This window comes from Xenia sp. Carnegie-2017, unplaced genomic scaffold (genome assembly GCF_021976095.1).
Source record: "Xenia sp. Carnegie-2017 unplaced genomic scaffold, XeniaSp_v1 HiC_scaffold_19, whole genome shotgun sequence".
Taxonomy (NCBI): domain Eukaryota; kingdom Metazoa; phylum Cnidaria; class Anthozoa; order Malacalcyonacea; family Xeniidae; genus Xenia; species Xenia sp. Carnegie-2017.
The window spans coordinates 5,515,702-5,535,609 of record NW_025813481.1 but is presented as its reverse complement, the minus strand read 5'-3'; the positions used below and the strand labels follow the sequence as shown (position 1 = coordinate 5,535,609).

General features: G+C 34.6%; 1 protein-coding gene and 6 long non-coding RNA genes across 9 annotated transcripts in view; 6 read left to right on the top strand and 1 right to left on the bottom strand.

The window, feature by feature from the left end:
* Positions 1–10,551: 10,551 nt before the first annotated feature.
* On the bottom strand, positions 10,552–11,455 carry LOC124438892. The gene is made up of 3 exons (XM_046989099.1): positions 11,314–11,455; positions 10,905–11,151; positions 10,552–10,706 (listed from the first exon to the last, which is right to left on the bottom strand). Exons 1-3 carry the CDS (start codon positions 11,440–11,442, stop codon positions 10,618–10,620), a joined length of 465 nt encoding a protein of 154 aa, XP_046845055.1. The 5' UTR covers positions 11,443–11,455; the 3' UTR covers positions 10,552–10,617.
* Positions 11,456–13,753: 2,298 nt separating this feature from the next.
* LOC124438902 lies at positions 13,754–14,747 on the top strand. Of its 3 annotated transcripts, none has more exons than XR_006946207.1 (4): positions 13,754–13,909; positions 14,223–14,487; positions 14,565–14,625; positions 14,695–14,747. It is a non-coding gene; the product is annotated as an uncharacterized LOC124438902 (long non-coding RNA). The 3 variants fall into 3 exon arrangements; XR_006946209.1 differs by lacking the exon at positions 13,754–13,909 and adding an exon at positions 14,030–14,145; XR_006946208.1 differs by lacking the exon at positions 13,754–13,909 and adding an exon at positions 14,030–14,157.
* A 111-nt stretch (positions 14,748–14,858) lies between these two features.
* On the top strand, positions 14,859–16,678 carry LOC124438903. Its single transcript, XR_006946210.1, has 5 exons — positions 14,859–14,945; positions 15,036–15,090; positions 15,874–15,962; positions 16,161–16,215; positions 16,661–16,678. It is a non-coding gene; the product is annotated as an uncharacterized LOC124438903 (long non-coding RNA).
* A 6-nt stretch (positions 16,679–16,684) lies between these two features.
* On the top strand, positions 16,685–17,316 carry LOC124438896. The gene is made up of 2 exons (XR_006946199.1): positions 16,685–17,175; positions 17,240–17,316. It is a non-coding gene; the product is annotated as an uncharacterized LOC124438896 (long non-coding RNA).
* Positions 17,317–17,748: 432 nt separating this feature from the next.
* On the top strand, positions 17,749–18,170 carry LOC124438899. Its single transcript, XR_006946204.1, has 2 exons — positions 17,749–17,935; positions 18,028–18,170. It is a non-coding gene; the product is annotated as an uncharacterized LOC124438899 (long non-coding RNA).
* Positions 18,171–18,248: 78 nt separating this feature from the next.
* The window catches only part of LOC124438900, a 39,579-nt gene continuing 37,919 nt past the window's right edge, over positions 18,249–19,908 (top strand). The window contains exon 1 of the long non-coding RNA XR_006946205.1: positions 18,249–18,581. This is a non-coding gene — a long non-coding RNA (uncharacterized LOC124438900). The remainder of the gene's footprint in view (positions 18,582–19,908) is intronic.
* LOC124438897 lies at positions 18,824–19,898 on the top strand. The gene is made up of 2 exons (XR_006946200.1): positions 18,824–18,993; positions 19,466–19,898. It is a non-coding gene; the product is annotated as an uncharacterized LOC124438897 (long non-coding RNA).

Here is a 19,908-nt window from a genome sequence, read left to right as displayed (position 1 = left end):
CCGCGTGAAAACGAGGAACACTGGGCACGAATTATGCAAAACTGACTAGCTTGACTACGAAAATACCCACAAAATCTTTGATTGGAGTGGGATACAGGGAAAAATTTGAAGAGTGTCGACGGCTACAGGTTCTTCAATTCAATAAGTTCGAATGATAGCAATTTCAGTGGGCGAGAAAGATTTTTAATGAAATACGATGTACGCTACTCGAGTACAATTTAGAAAAGTTGTTATTGAAAACTATTTTAAGAACACTTTACCAATAAATGTGTTTTTATTCTATAGGGAAAGAAGATAATTTTCTCTTGAGAATTTACTATGAGCAATCATAAAGAATGCAACCGAAGTCGTATCCTGGTTGAAATTTGAAGCAAAGATAAAACGGATCGCTATGAAAACAACTGGAAGAGAACAAAGGAGGAGTAAGGTAGGAAACTCAAAATTTTTCGACTCTAAAACTTTCATTGACTGCCTGGTTCTTTTTGTACGAAAACGCTTTTAAAAAATTTTTGTTATAATATTCTTTTATTGTACTAATCTTTTCTGTTAATATTTTTATTTTAATATTGCAATTTTTATGATATGTATCAAATGGGTGAAAACGCAGAAGCTCATTTCGTTTGATTTGAATTGATAGGATATTCAAATGAAAGCAACAGACAGAGCGTATTTTTATGGATTTACTTGTGCACACGTTCAAAATTTTTTTTTCCTTTTTTCTTAAAACTTTGCACGAAAAGTTTGTTTAACATTTTTGTTGTGCAATCACTATCTTCGTCGTATTTTGCTGCTGGTAGACGAGTACTAGTAAGGGTAGAAAATGATTACACAATAGATCAAAAAAACAATTGTTGTGAACGATCTATCTGAAAGCGATGTTCAAAAGCATTCAAAGAAGTCTATATGACTTCCTCCATTTGAAATGTGTAAGGGATTAAAACAAACATTCCTTCATGAAACAAAACTAAATGTTGTGTGCATGTGCTAACGATTTTGATTAAATTTTAAGTCAAATCTAGTGTTGTGAATAATATTTCAAAATCGACGCTCAATGACATATAAAGAAGTCTATAAGACTTCCTTCCATTTTTTAAGCAAAATGCTCTTGAGTTTAAGGTGTACAAAGATTAGCAAACAATAAGACGAATCTAGCTAGTGTTGTGAATGACCTATATATGTGAAATTGACGTTCAATGGCGTATAAAGAAGTCTATACGACTTCCTTCCTATAAAATGTATACATAAAAAGACATATTCACTGGATGAAATTTACTCATGAATCAAAAGTAAATGTTGTCAATATTTTTAAACAAAATGCTGTTGAGTTTTAAGGATTGTCAGACAATAATTAAGTCAAAACTGCCATTGTGAACGATCGATTTGAAATCGACGTTTAAGTGAAAATGAAGAATTCTTTACGACTTCATTCTTTTGAAATTTATAAAATATGAAAAGACACATTAATTCGAAGAAATTTATTTATAAAATGAAAGTAAAATATCATACGTAATCTTACATCAGCAACTTGAAGTCTTCATTTGTCCACTATTCATTTAATTATTAATTAGAAAAGTAAACAAAAGTATTGTTGTAAAAAGTACTCTTTGAACAAAGCGTTCCACAAATTATGTAAAATATGTACAAGACGTCGAGAATAATTAGAAGAATTAATGGAGCCTCACATTGGAAGAGGTCACTTCAGGAACCACAAGTTCACTATTAGACAAGAACAAGGAAACATAAGAAAGCAGTAGTGCGTTTATGAGCCTATGATATCAAAACAGCATCTACTTTTGTTTGGGGAGCTTATCAATTTTTGGAAGGGCGCAGACCATTTCGTTGTTTGGGACGTTTATCACATCTTGAGCAAACAATGTCCTTAGGTTGTTGAGGTGCTTCATCGACTCGTGCGAATGTAGTTTTCCGTTGTTGAGGTGCTTCATCGAATCTTGCCAGCTCGCGCAGCGTCTTCCGTTGTTGAGGCACTTCATCGAATTTCCAGCGCGCGCAGCGTTTTCCGTTGTTGAGGTGCTTCATCGAATTTCCAGCGCGCGCAGCGTCTTCCGTTGTTGAGGTGCTTCCTCGAATCTTGCCAGCGCGCGCAGCGTCTTCCGTTGTTGAGGTGCTTCCTCGAATCTTGCCAGCGCGCGCAGCGTCTTCCGTTGTTGAGGGACTTCATCGTTTTCCGTTGTTGAGGCACTTCATTCTTTTCCGTTGTTGAGGCACTTCATCGTTTTCTGTTGTTGAGGCACTTTATTTCTTCAGAGACTCTTCAATTTCTATCTGATCTAGTTTGATCCGAGGCGTCAGATAGATCAAACTAGATCAGATAGAAAAATCAACAAAGAAAGAAAAGCGAGAAATTTAAAGGCAAAGTTCACTGCTATGTTTTGAAAAAAAATTACAGTGAAACGGTGCAAGAAAAAAATGACAAAGCAATCTTGTGACGAAAGAGAAGATGAAATAATGCAAGACAAAGATTTCACGACTCTATAACTATACTTGTAAATACATTGCCTGACACTTTAGCCCATGCATGACTTTTGAAGACTTCTTGTTGCAGATATAATTTTTTTTACATGTTGCTTCTGTTTGTGGGTTTCATCGTCTAACATGAAGGACACGACTTAATTGTCTCGTATAACTTACCTTAACTCAATAAGCTCTTGAACAACGTAATTCAGACTAAGATGTAAATACCTATCGTCGAAGTTTTATGTTCTGTTGTTTTTGACTTTCACGTGATTTTCGACCAAGTGTGCACAAGTAAATCTCTAGAGATGCTGCAGTTGGTACAATATGAAGGATGGACGTCAGGTAAGATGAACATTAGATGATGCACAGACATTTACATTTACATTAAATCTTATTTGAATATTTTGCCACCTGAATTTTAGGAAAAAGCATTCATTTAATGAGTTATGGTGCTTTGTCCATCTATGGTTTGTTATGCTGCATAATAGAAATGTTAATAATCATGGTGGTGACATTGTGTGGAAGTTTTAAAACTGATATGGTGAACTATAAACTCAATATCAGGAAACAAATTATTCATCCTAATACCACAAAGCTTAAAATATATTTTGGTAAGTGGTTGTTGATGTGTTTTTATCTGTTCGATATCAAACAAGCGATCGTTTCAGGTGGATGGATGTAATAACTAATAATAGTATAATGATTTTTCATTTCAGAAATTTTTCTTCAAACTGTTTTTTCTTAAACCACCTTTATCACTGCTGAACGTTTAGGAGTTGCAGTTGGCTGCTTATGACGATGAGTCTACAGGTATTAAACTTTTCTTGTAATTACCTTTGTACTTGTTTGATCATTACTTACAGTTTCTGCAAAGCTGGTTACATTGAGTATGATGTCATAATAAAAAGTTATGATTACAGTATGATGTCATAATAAAAAATGATTCAGCATTTAATTTTTAATAAATTTTCAAAATTGGAATAATGCTTTTTGGTTGTGTTTTATTACTAAATTTATAAAGTCATCCAACTAATTCATATAAAATTACCAAGAGTTTTGAGCAAGCGCAGCCGAAAAAATTGAAGGGAATTGCTAAAAAGCATTTTTGATTTGTTATATAACGTTATTCTTTTGTCAAATTTAATTGCATTCATGTTTTATTTTTTGAACTTCATTGTTTTGTAGATAAGGAATGATAGAATGGTGGTGTATTATGTTGATTAATTGCAACATGGTTATTGTCGATTACATCGTGGCTGTCGTGGATTACATCGTGGTTGTCGTGGATTTCATCGTGGTTGTCGTGGATTACATCGTGGCTGTGGATTACGTCGTGGCTGTTGTGGATTACGTCATGGTTGTCGTGGATTACATCGTGTCGTGGATTACTTCATGGTTGTCGTGGATTACATCGTGGTTGTCGTGGATTTTGTCAAACTAATATTGGGCTAAGGATTACGTTAATCTATGAATGAAGAACGACGACGAGCAATGGTGTGATAATCAAACGTTAACTTACCGTTCATAAACTTTGTTGTTTCACTTCAAAATCTATTTGACATTGTGCCACACGAGTTAAAACACACGATAATTTCATGGTGGTTTGTTGAATTATGATATGTATCAAGATTTGAGTAAAGCTGTATGAGGGAATCACAAAAGTTATCAACAGAATAAATCCTAACACTACGTGTTGATTGTCAGAGTATGTTTCATCCTATGAACAAAACCACCTTACACAACACTGCTGGAAGTTTTAAAGAGGCAGTTGGTGCTCATGACGATCAATTTATAGGTAATTCATGTATTTTTCTTATTGACCAATCTTTATAGTTGCTTTTGGCTACGCTAAGAGCAGAAGATAATGTTGTAAATGGGAATTAGTAGCCTAGCAAAAGCAATGTTATTTGTTGGGAATGTTTTGTCTTGCAAAACATCTTTACACTAATTGTTATAACATTACACCGAATATATACGTTTTCACAATAAAATTATTATCATTTTACAATAAATTTATTTGCGGTTTTTTAGTCCACGAATGAAGACCAAAGACGACGTTTAAGGTAGCAGGTTTATAGTGTTTTAGTTAAAGTCCTGGTGATCTATACTAACAGGAAGATGATTGATCATTGGCTGAGTGAATAAAGTTAGTTGTTCTTTGATTCTTGTTAGTGTTGTTTTTTTTTAGTTTTGTGCATGTGATGCAGTGCTTTTGGCGGTTGAAACATTTGCCTAAAAACGATGATACATCTTATATTGTCCAAAACGTTTTTCAAATAAAACTGTCGTATAATGTAAGATTATCATTGTACAAGGTAAAATATATATGTCGGATGTCGGTTTTTAGAAGTTTTTCTTTCTTTTGATCACCAGGATACACGATCTAATTTCAAGGAAATGAGCATGGGTTTCTTTGTTTATTATCTTGTATATTATACTTCTTAAAACTGAATCATATGTATATTTAGTTATCAAACTAGAAAATTGCGGTCCAAAAAATGGCGAAATCCGAATCACAGATTGCACGTTAAATTAACAAAAGAAATTCGGACCGAAACATGGCGTAATCCGGCATGCAAGCTGCATAGCGCAAATTAAATTAATATAAAGTTATAAACGTCTGAAATATTCTTGCTTGATGATACTTTATAAATCATTTTTACGTTTAGTTCGAATTGTTTGAATTTTGAACCATGCAAAATTTGAAATGTTCACCAGACGCTTGAAAATAAATAAAAACAAGTCAAAGTTTTTAAAATATTTTTAGAAAAAAAATAAGGGACTTGTATCATCAAGACGAATATGCAACGTTGGTTTAATAAAGAACGAAACAGATTAATAGGTGCATGAAACCTGGCATTGCTTTTGCTAAATAGCTGTCAAAATCAATGTTGTGACAGTGGCATGTCGAAGTTAATTAACTCACTGTTATTTAACTTGAAGAAAATAATTCAAAGAAGGAATATAGTTCAATTATTCATGATGTATTGGATTAGATCGTCTCGAAATCAAATCGAACATCTTCATCTATTTTATGCATGGAAGATGATTTGATAGACAGTGAGACAAACTTATCCGATACATTTAATGTAGTTCCAGGTAGGAATAATCGTAAACGGTGCCAAATTGGTACCTAGGTGATCGAGTGTTGGACACAAGAAGGATTGGTTGGCACGCCGTTTGGTAAAGTATAAGGGCCCAGGGAGGCGGTTCCCTATTCGTTAGGTTCCCTTTCGGCTCGGGTACTAACGTTGCTTTACAGGTGTCTCATCGTTCAAAGGTATGGTTTACTTATTTTTGTGCAGAATAGTTCGTAGGTAGTAGACATTCCAATCGGTTATTTCATGCCACTGATCAGCAGGGTTAGTTAGCTAAGAATGCGCTTAGGGAAAAATAGCGCAGGTAAAAGCGGTCAAAATGGCGTACGTCCTACAAATGACGTAAAATGGAGCCAGTTTCGGTTTTTCCAAAGATGAAGGGTGCATATTGCCAACAGGACACCTCTGTCAACAACCTTGTAAAGATAAAGGCAGTATAATAAATGTTGTAAACATAATAATGTGCATCCACCGACTGGCTTTCGTAGCTTGTTGGATTTCTGAGGGTTTTCCTCCGGCTTTACGCCGAGCCTCATCTTTAGAGAATCTCTAAAGAACAACAAAAAGGGTGGCCATGCCTGGGACCTGCAGTAGGGATTGTATGGTTATTAGGTTGGATTCCGATCCACTTAAAGAAACAAGAATAGATTTAGACTCTTGTTGCATCTTCTGTTCTTGTTCAATTTGATCATACTGCAAAAATTCTTATTTGATGAATGACCAGGCCCTTAATATTTTCACGTTATGGAGTTGTACGTCCATGTGACGTCATACAATATCACAAAACTCAATTCACCACCACGTTTCTGAAAACGTTCAAAATGGCAATGTGTAGTAAAAGAAGAAGAAAAGTAGAATTTGTGCTTACTGTTTACCTTATATATTTATGAGCAAAAAGGTTGAACTTTTTTTATTCTATGGTCCTTCATTCTGCGTGAGTACCTACCCATATATTTTAAGCGTATTTTTGTATATACTTGTAAATTGTAACCTTTTAAAATATCATTTTGAGTTTGACAAGGATGAAAAGCTTCTCCACAAAATGGGTGGGTTTTCTTTCTCGTTTCCTTATCCTGAACTCAATAGATAAAATATCAACGAAATTTACAGGAAAAAAATTGCACTATATGTCAACAACTACTTGAGAACCCACACGCTGATAGCAGCTTCTGAAATATTTAAAGAAGAAAAGTCTTCAAGTTTGAGAGCAGTAATTTTGAAAGTTGTCGAAGTTTTAGAAGGTGATGGTTATAATATGAAATAATAATTTGACTCAGTATGCCCATGCACAAAAATAATTTTTTAGATAGGATGTTGTGACGATATTTCAATGCTTGAAACAATTAATTTTATTATTTATCAACGAGCCACCATTTTATTTTCCTGGGCAGTGTTTCTTCTTTTTCTGGTTTGTAGTCCAAAAGCTTCCAATTTTCGAATGACAAAAGTTGTCCAACATTAATGTTAAAAAGATATGTATGATAATATTGGATAATGTTATTTCATCTGGCCAAGGCATTTTGGGGGTGTTGTGGAACTGGAATTAACAAATATTCCTCCATTTTTATTCATGCGACTTTCAAAGCGACTAGCTGACGCGACTACGCTACTAGCTTAGTAACCACGCAAAGCGGTAGTTTTAGACGGGCGACTAAAGCGACTGCCTAGTGTGTTTCAGCCTTAAGAGTTGATGATGAAAATTGGCACATTGCCATGAGGAAGTTGCAACATTAATCAGGATCAAGGTGACAAATTTTGATAAGTTTTGAAAGGAAACTAAATATTTTGAAATACACATTTATTCATCACAGGTCAAAGTTGATTATTTTCGTTTAACCAAATGTTTCTTATTTTTGGAATGAAGGAAGATAGATTAAAGAGGAAGAAAAACAAGGGAGGTTTTCTTAGTTTTTTTCCCCCGTATATTTGCTTTAAATTAGAACAGTTTTGTCTTAGTAAGAGTCAAACTTCTCAAGCACCCTGTTTTGTCTCGCTAAGACTCGAATTTCCCAACACTACATCCCATTATGGCAAGCCATTTCGGAAAAAAGGTGGTCGAGAAAAAAATCTCCGTTGAGAAAGCAAACCGATGTTGAGAAACACGTGTTTATCATTGAGAATTTGCAGATGGTAGTTCAGAAAAGCAAATATCCCGGTCGAGAAAAAAATCCCGGTCGAGAAAAATCCCGGTCGAGAAAAAAATCTCGGTCGAGAAAAAATCTCGGTCGAGAAAAAATCTCAGTCGAAAAAAATCCCGGTCGAGAAAAAATCCCGGTCGAAAAAAATCTCGGTCGAGAAATAAAATGCCAGTCGTAACAACATAATTTATAGTTATACCATGGTTCATAGCACTGTTCTTTGCAACTTCAAGCAGCGCTCTGATATACTACGAATGGCGTAATGGCGGATGTTCAAGATATTATAGCGTTTTACTCCCTACAGTCTTGTTTAGTTATTGCGTCGCGTGATAGTGAAGATGCCAACGCGAAAGAATATGTATGTAGAAAGTTAGAGGGACATTTTCACGTTGTTTTTGCTCTTCAATCAGTTATTGAATCCAAATTTGGCCACGAAGAGTTAAAGAGTTTATTTGAGAATTTAGTCAGAGAGTTACACATCCTTGTTAGTGAAGTGCAGTCGCAATGTCGTGAACAACTTCCATATAATAGGTTAACTTTGAGTCGACAGTTCACTGGTGGAAGGCCTAAATATGTTCTTTCTAAAGAGCAAATAGAAACATTACGAGAAACGGGTATGAATTGGAAATCAATAGCAGAAACGCTGGGCATAAACGAAAGGACACTGTATAACTACCGCCAAGAGCTAAACATATCGCAAACATTTTCTGAAATCACTGACGCCGAATTGAAATCAGTTATAGAAAGTATACTACAGCAAACTCCATATGCTGGAGAAACTTATATTCGAGGAGGCTTAGTTGCTCGTCAAATTTTTGTACAAAGGAACAGAGTGAGAGAATGCCTTCGTTTACTTGATCCTGTGGGAAGGGCTGTAAGAAAGCGTGTTACTATCCAAAGAAGAATGTACAATGTGGCTGCTTCAAATGAGTTATGGCACGTTGATACCAACCACAAACTTATACAGTGGAGGTTTGTAGTTCACGGTTGTATAGATGGCTACAGTCGAGCTATCATTTATTTAAAATGTTCTACTAACAACTTAGCAACTACTGCTGTACAGTTCTTTATCGAAGGTAATGAAAAATTTGGTGTTCCTTCACGTGTTCGAGCAGACCGCGGAGTGGAAAACGTTGAGATTGCAAAGTTCATGATTACAACTCGAGGCACAGGAAGAGGAAGCTTTATTGCAGGTACCAGTGTTCACAACCAACGTATTGAACGGTTGTGGCGAGAAGTGAATAGAGTACTGGGAGCTTTATACAAGGACTTGTTTATTACAATGGAAAATAGTGGTTTACTGGATGTAGATAATGAAGCACATTTGTTGGCTCTTGAGATAGTGTTCTTGCCTAGAATAAATGCATCACCGAGAATTTGAAAGTCAGTGGAACTACCATGGACTTAGAACAATGGGTCATAGGTCACCAATGGCACTGTGGTACTCTGGCAATATTCCCAACCAAGTGGATGAGCTTGTTACAGACTTTACATTTTACGGAGTGGACTTTGATGGAGATATTCCTGACATTGAAACAGATAACAACATTGTTGTCCCAGAGGGCAGAATTATTTTGTCACCTGAACAGTGGTCCATTGTCCACAATACTGTTCCAAATCCAGTGGCAAATGATGGTAATTATGGCATCAATTTCTATTGTGCAGCATTACAAACACTTACTGACATTTTGTGATGGTGATAGAAAAAAGTTGATCAGAAACTTAGAAAACACAACATATGAAAAAGAAGAAAAAACCAGCCTATTTGATAAAGTTCATTTATATATAAGATACAACAATATTTTAAAATGTCTTCCTCTGTAACAGTCCTGAATAAAATTCTGGTCTTTATAAAATAAATTTTAACATAACAAAATAGAACAAGTTTTAAGTTTATGGAGCAATAACATTTAATGTAATGCTTTAATATTTTTAAACAATGTCAAAAGCCCAAGCATTTTTATTACTCAGCAAGTTTGAGAAGTCCTCTGAAAGTTCATTATAGCTTTGATATGTGCTGGGAATTTCAAGAGTAGGAGTGCATGTATGTGCAACAGGACGTCTGCCTAAGCCTTCCAATTTATTGAAAGAAATGCTTATTTTGTCGCAAACCAGTACATTACTTCCAGTTGTAAACTGCAAAAAAGTACCAATATTTCCTTCAATGGACCTTATAAATCTTTTCAGGTGATCTAAGCATGCCCTTTCTGCATCTGTATTAGGATGGGCATCAAGAAGCTTCACAACTTTCTTTGCATTAGGTTTTTTCTCATTATATAGCGAGACCAAATTTTCAAGTGACTGAAATGGCATGTATCTTTTTAGCAAGGATAAGATTGGGGTCCAGCAGTTTGCAATATAACGGGGCTTTTGGATGATTTCTTTATGAGCTAACTGCCAAATAATATTTTCAATATTGTTTTCACTGGGAGTGGTAAAACATTGATAGCTACTTAAAATTCCATAACATCATCATCAAGGGGCTCATATTCCCACTAACTACTTCATTAACTATTTCTTGCTCACTGACTGACAAAAATGCCTTAAAAGATTCCAAAAGAAATGCTTTAGTAATGCAAGATTCACCAAACAAGCACACAGATATAAAAGCAGGTGAGAGCTGGATAGGAGATACCTTTCTTGAGAAAACCATACACAAACACTCTTGCAATAGCTTCCATTGCTCACTCTGATAATCATGCCGATAGCTGGGATTTTTCATTGGCACCGACTGTAGCAGATACAAAGAATTCCTGCCAAAACCCTGTAAGTATATCTCTAAATACTCCACCTTCACCTTCTCCATTTGCCCTCTGTCATAATAACTTTAACTATAACTATTGAATTTAAAATTTCTTCATCACAAAATGCATCAATCATGTTATGCTTAAGATTTGATTGGTGTATCACAATGTTACTTGTTGGAAGATTTTCACTTTCAAAAGAGTTGACAGATTTTCATTTTCCAAAAGCACTTCTGATAGAGTTTCAACAGCTTTAAAAAAAAAGAATATCGTTAAAAAGACTGATTTACAAATAACAAAATGAATTCAGCAATAACTCATTAAACATGTGACAGCAAAATCTTCAGTAGTAGAACTTTTATGATGTAAATATCACAAATAACAAAAGGCAAACAATCCAGCTTAAACCTTTGATTTCATTTTGATGCAAAATGTTTTAACAAACATACCAGAAATATTGGACATATCAACAGAGTTTGGATCTTCTGGTTGAACTTCATTCTGAACATTTCCATTGTTGTGAGAACAGTCTGAAATAGTACCAACAGATAGCAAAGAGGTTTCTTGGACAGCAGGTGGATTATTAGTCACTTCCATTTCACTGTGTTCCTCAACTCCAGGATGTTGATACGAAGAAATGCAAGGAGGTTCATTAGTAAACGCAGATCTTAGAAACTCATCATCACTTGAGTCATCCTATTACATATGAAAATAAAAACTTATTATGATTCTTCCTTTACAACGAAAAAATGTTGAAGAAAGGACAAACAATAAAAAATGATGTTTAATGACTATTCGTAAATTTATTTCTAGCAGAATGTATTTAAAAAAATGAAAAGGCAGACAAGACAAGCATACCTGCACAATACACAGGTCGTCTTGATCATTCAAATGTTCAGGTTTGTTGATTCTGTTGCTTAATGGTTCCAATATCTGTACTGATGGCCTGACATAAATTGGTTTATCTTTGAACACTTTGTGCACCATGAAGCCATTTAAGGTTTGGTGGTGCAAGACAGGGTGGATGCAATGTATTGTGGACCGACATTACGATTTCAATATCTATATTGTGATCTTTTAGTTTGTCACCAAACGCATTTCACATGCATCTCTACTTCATATCCCTTCCATTCTTTCATCAGCTGGAAGCCTAAAATAATATGACCATTTTCCACTAGATTGACTCTTGCGCTTTGGCGGGGGACAGCGTTTACATTTGGCCCTGACAAAAGGACTATGTCTCGTATGAAAGGACCACTTGGCCCCTTCTTCATTTTTGATTGCTTTTTCCTTGAGGAGCTGCTGCTGTTCAAAATTCGCTTGTTATACTTCATAGCAGGAAAATATTGCCTTGGTTCTATGGACGAAACGGTGGCAAAACTGGTACCTGTGCTCGACATTGCTGTTGATTGTTGTAAATTTATGTCGTATCCTCGGCCTCCGCGATTAAAAGATCGTGCCACTTCCTCGTTTATAGACGATAATTCAGAGTTTTCACGACATGGTGAAATAACTCTGACAATTCTTCGACTCGAGCTAAAATGTTGTTAATAAGTTGACCTGCTCTTGTGACCCGTTACTGCATTCGCATCCATCTTACAATTGCTACTGTGAATTGGCACCACGATGGGCACCCACATATGGCACCACATTCAACACAACAGTCATCACAATAATCATCATCATATTCAACTAAAATTTATCATTCAAAAATAGACCAGGCAGAGAAAGGGGAGTAAGTCCCTCAACAGGACTTTATTGCTTTATTGTTTTTATCAATAAATTTCAGTTGAATGTGGTGATGAATTGTGCTGATGATTATGCTTTTGAAAGTAGTGCCAAACTCATATTAGTACCAAATATGCAGTGCTACATGACAGCCCTCGTCTGCCTCATGTCCAATCTTTAGGTAGTGCGTGCACTGGTTCTCGACCGGGATTTTTTTTCTCGACCGAGATTTTTTTCTCGACCGAGATTTTTCTCGACCGGGATTTTTCTCGACCGGGATTTTTCGACCGGGATTTTTTTCTCGACCGGGATATTTGCTTTTCTGAACTACCATCTGCAAATTCTCAATGATAAACACGTGTTTCTCAACATCGGTTTGCTTTCTCAACGGAGATTTTTTTCTCGACCACCTTTTTTCCGAAATGGCTTGCCATATCCCATCCCTGTTTGGTCTCTATAAGATTCGACAAATATCCCTATACCCATGTTCATCTAAGCTCTTAGAACTTGAAACTAAGAACTAAAACTCTTAGAACTTAAAACTCTTAGAACTTAAAACTTCAACCGTGTAGCAAAAGGTGATTTGTTTTTGAGAGAGAAATTTGGAGTTAAGTAGGTCGGAAGTCTGAAAGAGAAGTAAGTGTGTTTTGTTTGTTGTATTTATATAGCAAAAGGCCATTATTTTTTGTGAAGACAAATTAGTCGATTTGTCTGTTGTGTTTTCTCAGGAATTTTACTTTTCTTAAATGTTTTCAGTTACACTTCATTGTTTAGATATATTTTTATTTAGACAATCTAGAAAGGAGTAAGTTAAACCTAATTTTTAACCCGATTTTCGATTCAAATCGGAAAATTTTGAAATTTCGTGTTGTTGACTTGCGATGTATAATTGATAGTAATGACTGAATGACGGAAATCAGTTGATGTGAGATAAAGTGATCTCTTGTGATATTGATTGTTGAAATTGATTGATTATGAATATTAGCCGAATCTCTGTAGAAATATAAAATGAACTCTTACTACAAAAGTGTGCAGTAGATAGAACAACTTTCATGTTATCAAGCGCAGAGAACTATGTACTATTTTGTTATTGGGCATTACACATAATGGTAAATGTCTTCAAAAAAAATCTTTTAAAGTGAGTAATAATATACGTTTGCTGTTTCCGGTTGAACAATAGAAAATTATCACAACTAACTGAATTTTTACTATGGAATTTTTTGAGATTGGTTTACTTTTGTTTTATTATTTCGAGTCTTAATTTCTTGACCTACTACATGCAGTAATGTAATTTTATTCACCGAGAATTGTACCCTGACAATTACACATTAAACGTAAGAATACAATTTCTGCATGTGTCGAATACAATTTGGCTCTCGCGTTTCACTCACAACAAAGTCTGGAACGAGATAAAGCGAAGGGTAATAATTGCATTGAACGCCAGAAAAATTTGACGTTTGAAATCCACGGTCAAATTTTCCATTTTGGTCTAATAAAATTGCTTATTGTATTTCGTTCAACACATGCAAAATTCGACGTTTGAAACAGGCCTACGTTACACCCACCAAAATGACAAGTTTGACAGCTGATGACAATCATTTATATTGAATATGCAATGCTTGGCTTGGTTAACGGTACCCCTGCATGTGGTCGGTCGTCGTAGGCGTTGTGTGATAATTAAATTAAAGAAGCAAGCAAACTCACCGCAATTTTATTCAGGCGAGAAGTAGGTTTGATGCTTTTTCATATGATCATGTGAGACGCAAAACATGACAGAAAGTGATTGTTTAATTTACATTTTGATTGAAGAAAAATAGTCTCGCATTGGCATGTTGCCGTCCATGTAAAAACTACGAATCTATAATTTTATGGAAAGCGTTGAGAAAATTTTTTTATGTTTGTTTTTTTATGTATGTATGACAGGAAAGAATGACTAGCAGCTTTTGCAGCAAAACGTGTAAAGTAACTTGGACTGTGAGATAATGGCTTCCCACATGTCTCATTTTGCTTCCTTTGAACATAACATTTTTTATATTTAGTTTGATGAACTTCTAACAAGCAATTGGCAGAGAAGAAAGAGATCCGTTTTCAAACTGTGAATTCGTTAATTGATGGAAAGTATTGGTGGTTTTCTTACGCGCCTTGCTGATGGACTGCTTACAAAACAATATGGGATGCCCTTCCTTTGTTCGTTATTCCCTTAAGACACACATGACAACCAAGAATTGCTGTTGTCAAAATTATTATTATTGTTTGCCTGATGAGATGAAGACAAGAAAGAGCTTTGGCTGAAAAACGTGAAAAGTAAATTTGGAATGTGATATATATTGACGTCGGACATTTTCGTTTTGCTTGTTTTGCAAACATAACTCTATATTTAGGCAATGTTACAATTCGTTCGTTGAAGTTTGGTGAAGAAGCCATTATCTTTAAAGCGATGTGGTAAGTTTATGTCATGTTTGTATATCTTTAGATAATTCTTGGCTGGATGTTTTCTTCAATCGTATTTAGCGGATATAATCAACAACAACTCGATTTTCACGTTTGCCAGCGTCAGGAATACGTCTAAAAGGTATTGTGATGAAAGTCATCTCGTAAAATCTATTGTATTTAATTATTGGTGGAGCATTTTCTTCGACATTTCTACCAGGTGCTGGTTCAGTTCATTGAAATTTCCGTTTATTTAAAACCATTTGAAATATGCGACAAGGAGAAATACTGTGCGGCGCGTTTCGCATCAATATTCATTCAATTGCTTCAAGGTAGTAAGAATAATCGCGATTATTTAAGCGTCAATAAACTGATTTATAGAGTAATAATATGTACATTAAAAGAAGAAATTCTCGTTGTAGTTTAGTCACAGCCACAAACGAAGAATAATGTTTACGAAGCTCAAAGCCACATGTTGTAAGTACTTTGTTCATTACAACTTATTTATTAGCGAAAAGCTAAGCTGTTATGAATAACGCAACTTACATGATGCTTTATAATAACGAGAAAAATATAAATTTTTAGCTGAAACTGAATGTGATCTTTAGAAAAGTGTAAAGATGTTTATAGATAGTCACAAAGATGTCATCATTGAATGCGGCTTTCATGGCTTAAAATATAATCAGAAACTGGTTTCAAACACATTCTTTTTCTTTAAAAGATTGTTGAGCAGTAAAAAAAAATGTATTTACTGATTGAGAAAGAAGATCTGTAAGGCTACTAACTAATAACTTGCGGTTTCTCTGGCATAAAAAGGAATGAACAATTACAATTTTACGAGTTTCGGTTTTCACACACGGTTTTTTTTATTGTGAAATATTCTGTCTAATGCGAAATGTTGTCCATCTACAACAAAATTCCCGGTAAAAGAGACTAAGCACTTATCAATGCTTTACAAAAAGTCAACTTGGAAGAAAGATTAAAGAAAAGCCGTTGTTGGGGCGTGGTACGGATTGAATATTTTCAATTTTATATGATGAATTTAAACTTGTGCAAATTGACGTTGCACTTTTGCAGCAACCTTACGGTGGCTGTAAGTTTGTTTGGACTATGATTTCAAAGTAAACTGTGAATTTGATAATTTTTGCAAAGTATTGGTATTGGTTTTCATGTGACAATTATGATTGTTTGTCTGATGAGATGAAGGCAAAGAAGAGCAACTTTAAGGAGAACTGACATTTCTCGTTTTGCTTCCTTTAGAAGAAGAAGCCATTATCTATAAAGTTGAAAGCGATGTGCTAACAACTTGATTTTCACGTTTGCCAGCGTCAGGAATACTTTCAAAGAAGGTATTCTGATGAAAATCACCTCGTATAAATCGTATTGTATTTAATTATTGGTGGAAGATTTTCTTCGACATTTCCGACGTTTATTCAAAACCATTTGAAATATGCAACAATGGACAAATACTCAGCAGCCCCTTGCTCCATCCTCAAAAAATAGATTTATAGAGCAATATACATTAAAAGAAGAAATTCTCGTTTTAGTTTTGACACCGCCATACACGAAGTATAATGTTTACGAAGCGCAAAGCCACATGTTGTAAGTAGTTTGCTCATTGTTACTCCTTTATTAGCAGAAAGCCAAACCGTTATAAATAGCGCAACTTACACAATGCTTTATATTTACGAAAGAAATTTGTATTTTGAAAGTGAAAGTGAATGTGATCTTTTGAAAAGTGTAAAGATGTTTATAGATAGATAGTCACAAAGATTTCATCATCAAACGCGGCTTTCATGACTTTAATTAAAACTGGTGTTTTCGGCACACATTGTTTGTATGAAATGATGATTTTAGTTAGATTTTTTTCTGTGTTTGAACTTATAAAGAGCAAAACGAAGGCTTTTAAGAATATGTTGTCTTGTAATAAAAATACACACATATTAAAACAGTTACTGTTGTTGGTCATTAGTTGATTGTTAATAATGAAACATATCATTTAATACTATTTCGCTTTTAATTCCTGTTATTTTGATTATTGTTTCAGGTGACAAGCTGATGAAAAGCTTGAGTATCTGTTCAAGGATTATCGACGGTGGGAATAATTATTAAAATGTTTTTTTTCTCATTCCTTTTTTTTTTGCTTTAGATGATCATCATGTGGTACAAGGCCTGCTCCTTTTCCCTCCCTTTAGCTAGGTGCGCTGAGAGAAGGTCCCTGACAAAGGACGGGTTGCGTGTTCTTCGGAGCTCGCTTTAACGTAACGTGGTCATGTCGGACTAGAGCGCCCCATTAGGCTCCCGCAATGAAATTTTCTGATAAAGATACATTCTTAGATAATTAAGTCAAGCAGTTAAGTTAAGAAAATTTTCTTTGTTTGTCTGAGGGAGCAAGATAAAAGGGTCTATGTTATTGTGTGTAGTTGGTGTCATTGTAAGGTTTAAGCTGGTGAGTTTAGCCTTGAAGGTCAATACGGGGACATGTATCTTTGCCAAGACGTCAACAAATCCATTAAGCCCACTTCCATCTCAGCAACAATGAAAGAAACTTGCGTTGCTGAGGTAAGTTTGCTTGTTTGCAGTTTTGTATTAATTATCGTTAATTGTATGTTGTTGTTTTTTTCAGCTCTGCTGGCTGGGTGGCGTCACCGCACATTGACCCAGCTACCCAATGACTTCCCTGAATTTTCATTATGTGAAAACTGAAAAAAAAAGAATGATTGTGCATGCATGAAGGAGTATTGGTACCAACCAACATTACAAGTGTACCAAAATGACATTAACAATTGTGATTTTTCTGAAAAATGTCAACTTCTTTAACAGAAGGGGTAGGAAATTCTCATTGACAAAAAAATTTCTCAACAATGTTAAAAAATTTAATGTTAAAATTTTTTGATTACATATTTCGACAATGTTTCACTTCTGACCATATAATTCCAAAATGTTTCATTTTTAACACATGTTTCGAAAGTATATCATAAAAACATAAGGCGCATGCGGGCCACGACGAGCGGGGAGGTGGTACTGTCACACGCCGGACTATGGATATACCTCTCTCGATCCCGATCTTAGTTAGGTTACGGAATAGGCTCCTTGTCGTGCAGGCCGAGAAGATAGAGAAGAATAAAAGGAAGTTGTTATTTCTGTATTTCAATTATATGACTGTTTTGATTTCTTCCTAATTGTATTTTGTCTCTTTAAGCACTTTTTGTTTAAGCTCATGCAAAATGAAGAAGGTGATGGATTTCGTTTGTGTGTGACTCCCATAAAAGAAAGAAGAACATGCTGCAATAAATGAAAGGAGTTGTAACGTCAAAAACTGGTTGGTTGTTGTAATTGTTTATATGAGTTTATTTACATTCATGAATAATATACTTGAGATGATATTTCTTTTTCTGTGCTTAATCATTTCAGATATGAAAGCAACTAAAGCTGTGATGCAAATCAATAGTGGAGCTAAATGACAATGAGGGGTAAATTACTCTGACAAAAGCGTACAAAGATTTCTTAGTTTGTTGTAATATTATGGAAAATTTCCAGAGAATTTATTTCAGTGATATTTTTTTCGTGTAGAAATTATTAGCAGCTTATGTACTGTTTGAAGAAAGAATTATTTCATTTCAACATGTTTTAAAAACATTTCTAACTTTTGAAAAATTCCCAGGAATTTTTATAAATTGGTCCGAAAATATGTGTTTTATGACTGTAATGTTTGTTGAATTTTTGGTGATTTTCACCAAAAGTACGATAATCTGGAGTAATTTACCCCGCGTTGATGACAAGAAGCCAATAGACTCAAAAACAGTGAATTCGTTTCGACCATCTAAGCAATGGAGTTAAAGAAAAATATGTTGTGAACATCTCAGCAGTTGGACTAAATTACTATTTCAATGAAATGTTGATGTTATTGGGGAAGAAACTGGGCTAAGTCTTTAGAGATTATGGACTATAGATGAAAAACAGAATTGGTATGTTTTGTTATTGTCTCTTCAGATGTTTTTTTTTTAAGTACGACAGTCGCTGCCATGATTGACGTTTTTCGCTTCTTGGTTATGTTTTTGATGCCTGTTTTTTGAGAAAAGAAGAATTTCTTCCTAAGTGTTTTATGCGATTTTAAACCAAGAATTGAACTTCTGTTTAAGTTTCCTCGCACAGGTTATTGAAGCGTTGTTGCGAATGGTTTTAATTCGCAGATATTGCTTTGAGATGACTCATCGTCAAAGATTTGTAAGCAGTGGAGTTCAATGTAATGAACATTGGTGCGCTACAAATGCAAAAGAAGTGTGTTAGAAAGAAGTAAAATCAATGGACTCTGGCTGCAAATGGAGTAATTGGGAAAAAATTGCACGTTATGTCAGCAGATAATGGACAACAAACATGGTATGTTTTGTTAATTGATATGCGTTTAACGGCACACTCGTTTGAGATGATTTTAAAATTCTGTGTCGTTTTATCAATTCTGCGTCGATTTTTGCTGCTTCGTTATGTTTTCCATCTAAAATTTCGTTGCAGTTTTTGCCTTACGATGCTTGTTTTTGATGACAATGCGGCTTCTGCGGAACTCTTCAAACCATGAGTTGACTTTGTTGTGTCAATTATTGAAGCGTTGTGTTGTAAATGGTTGTAATTTGCAGATATTGCTTTTGAGATGACTCATCTTCAAAGATTATACATTCTTTTAGTAACATTCTTTTTTGCCATAATTTGAAAACCGACGATGAGCAATTTGTTGTATATGTTACAACCCAATTTAAACATGAAAAATCTTCATTTTTTTTACTTCATCAAAATGAAATATGTTTAATATATGTTTTTGTGTTTAAAATATATTGGAAACACATTCTATTTTCAGATGGCGATACAAGTGAAATTGAAGTGAAACGATGATAATAATGCTGTTAATGGTAATTGTTCAAGGAAAACCAGCCCAGAATTGATGTTCAGTGAATTTGCTTATGGTAATATAGTTAAGATTATAGTTTGGCTCCACTATAAGTATAATTGTCAATCTAAATAAAGTTGGAAGTTCCTTCCTTCCTACTTTATTTAGATGAAGTTTAAGTTAAATGCTTTGTCTGTCAAAATTGCCCCACACAATTTTGATAGATAAATGCGATAAAATAATATTGTAAATTGTCTTTTTGTCAATAGTTTAAAGTAATTATAATACTCCTGTAATGATCATAATGAACCCGAATAAGTTTGAAGTAATATGAATAATTTAAATATTTACTGAATAATTTGTATAATTTGATGAATAATTTGATGAATATGGTGACCTATAATATCTGCAGT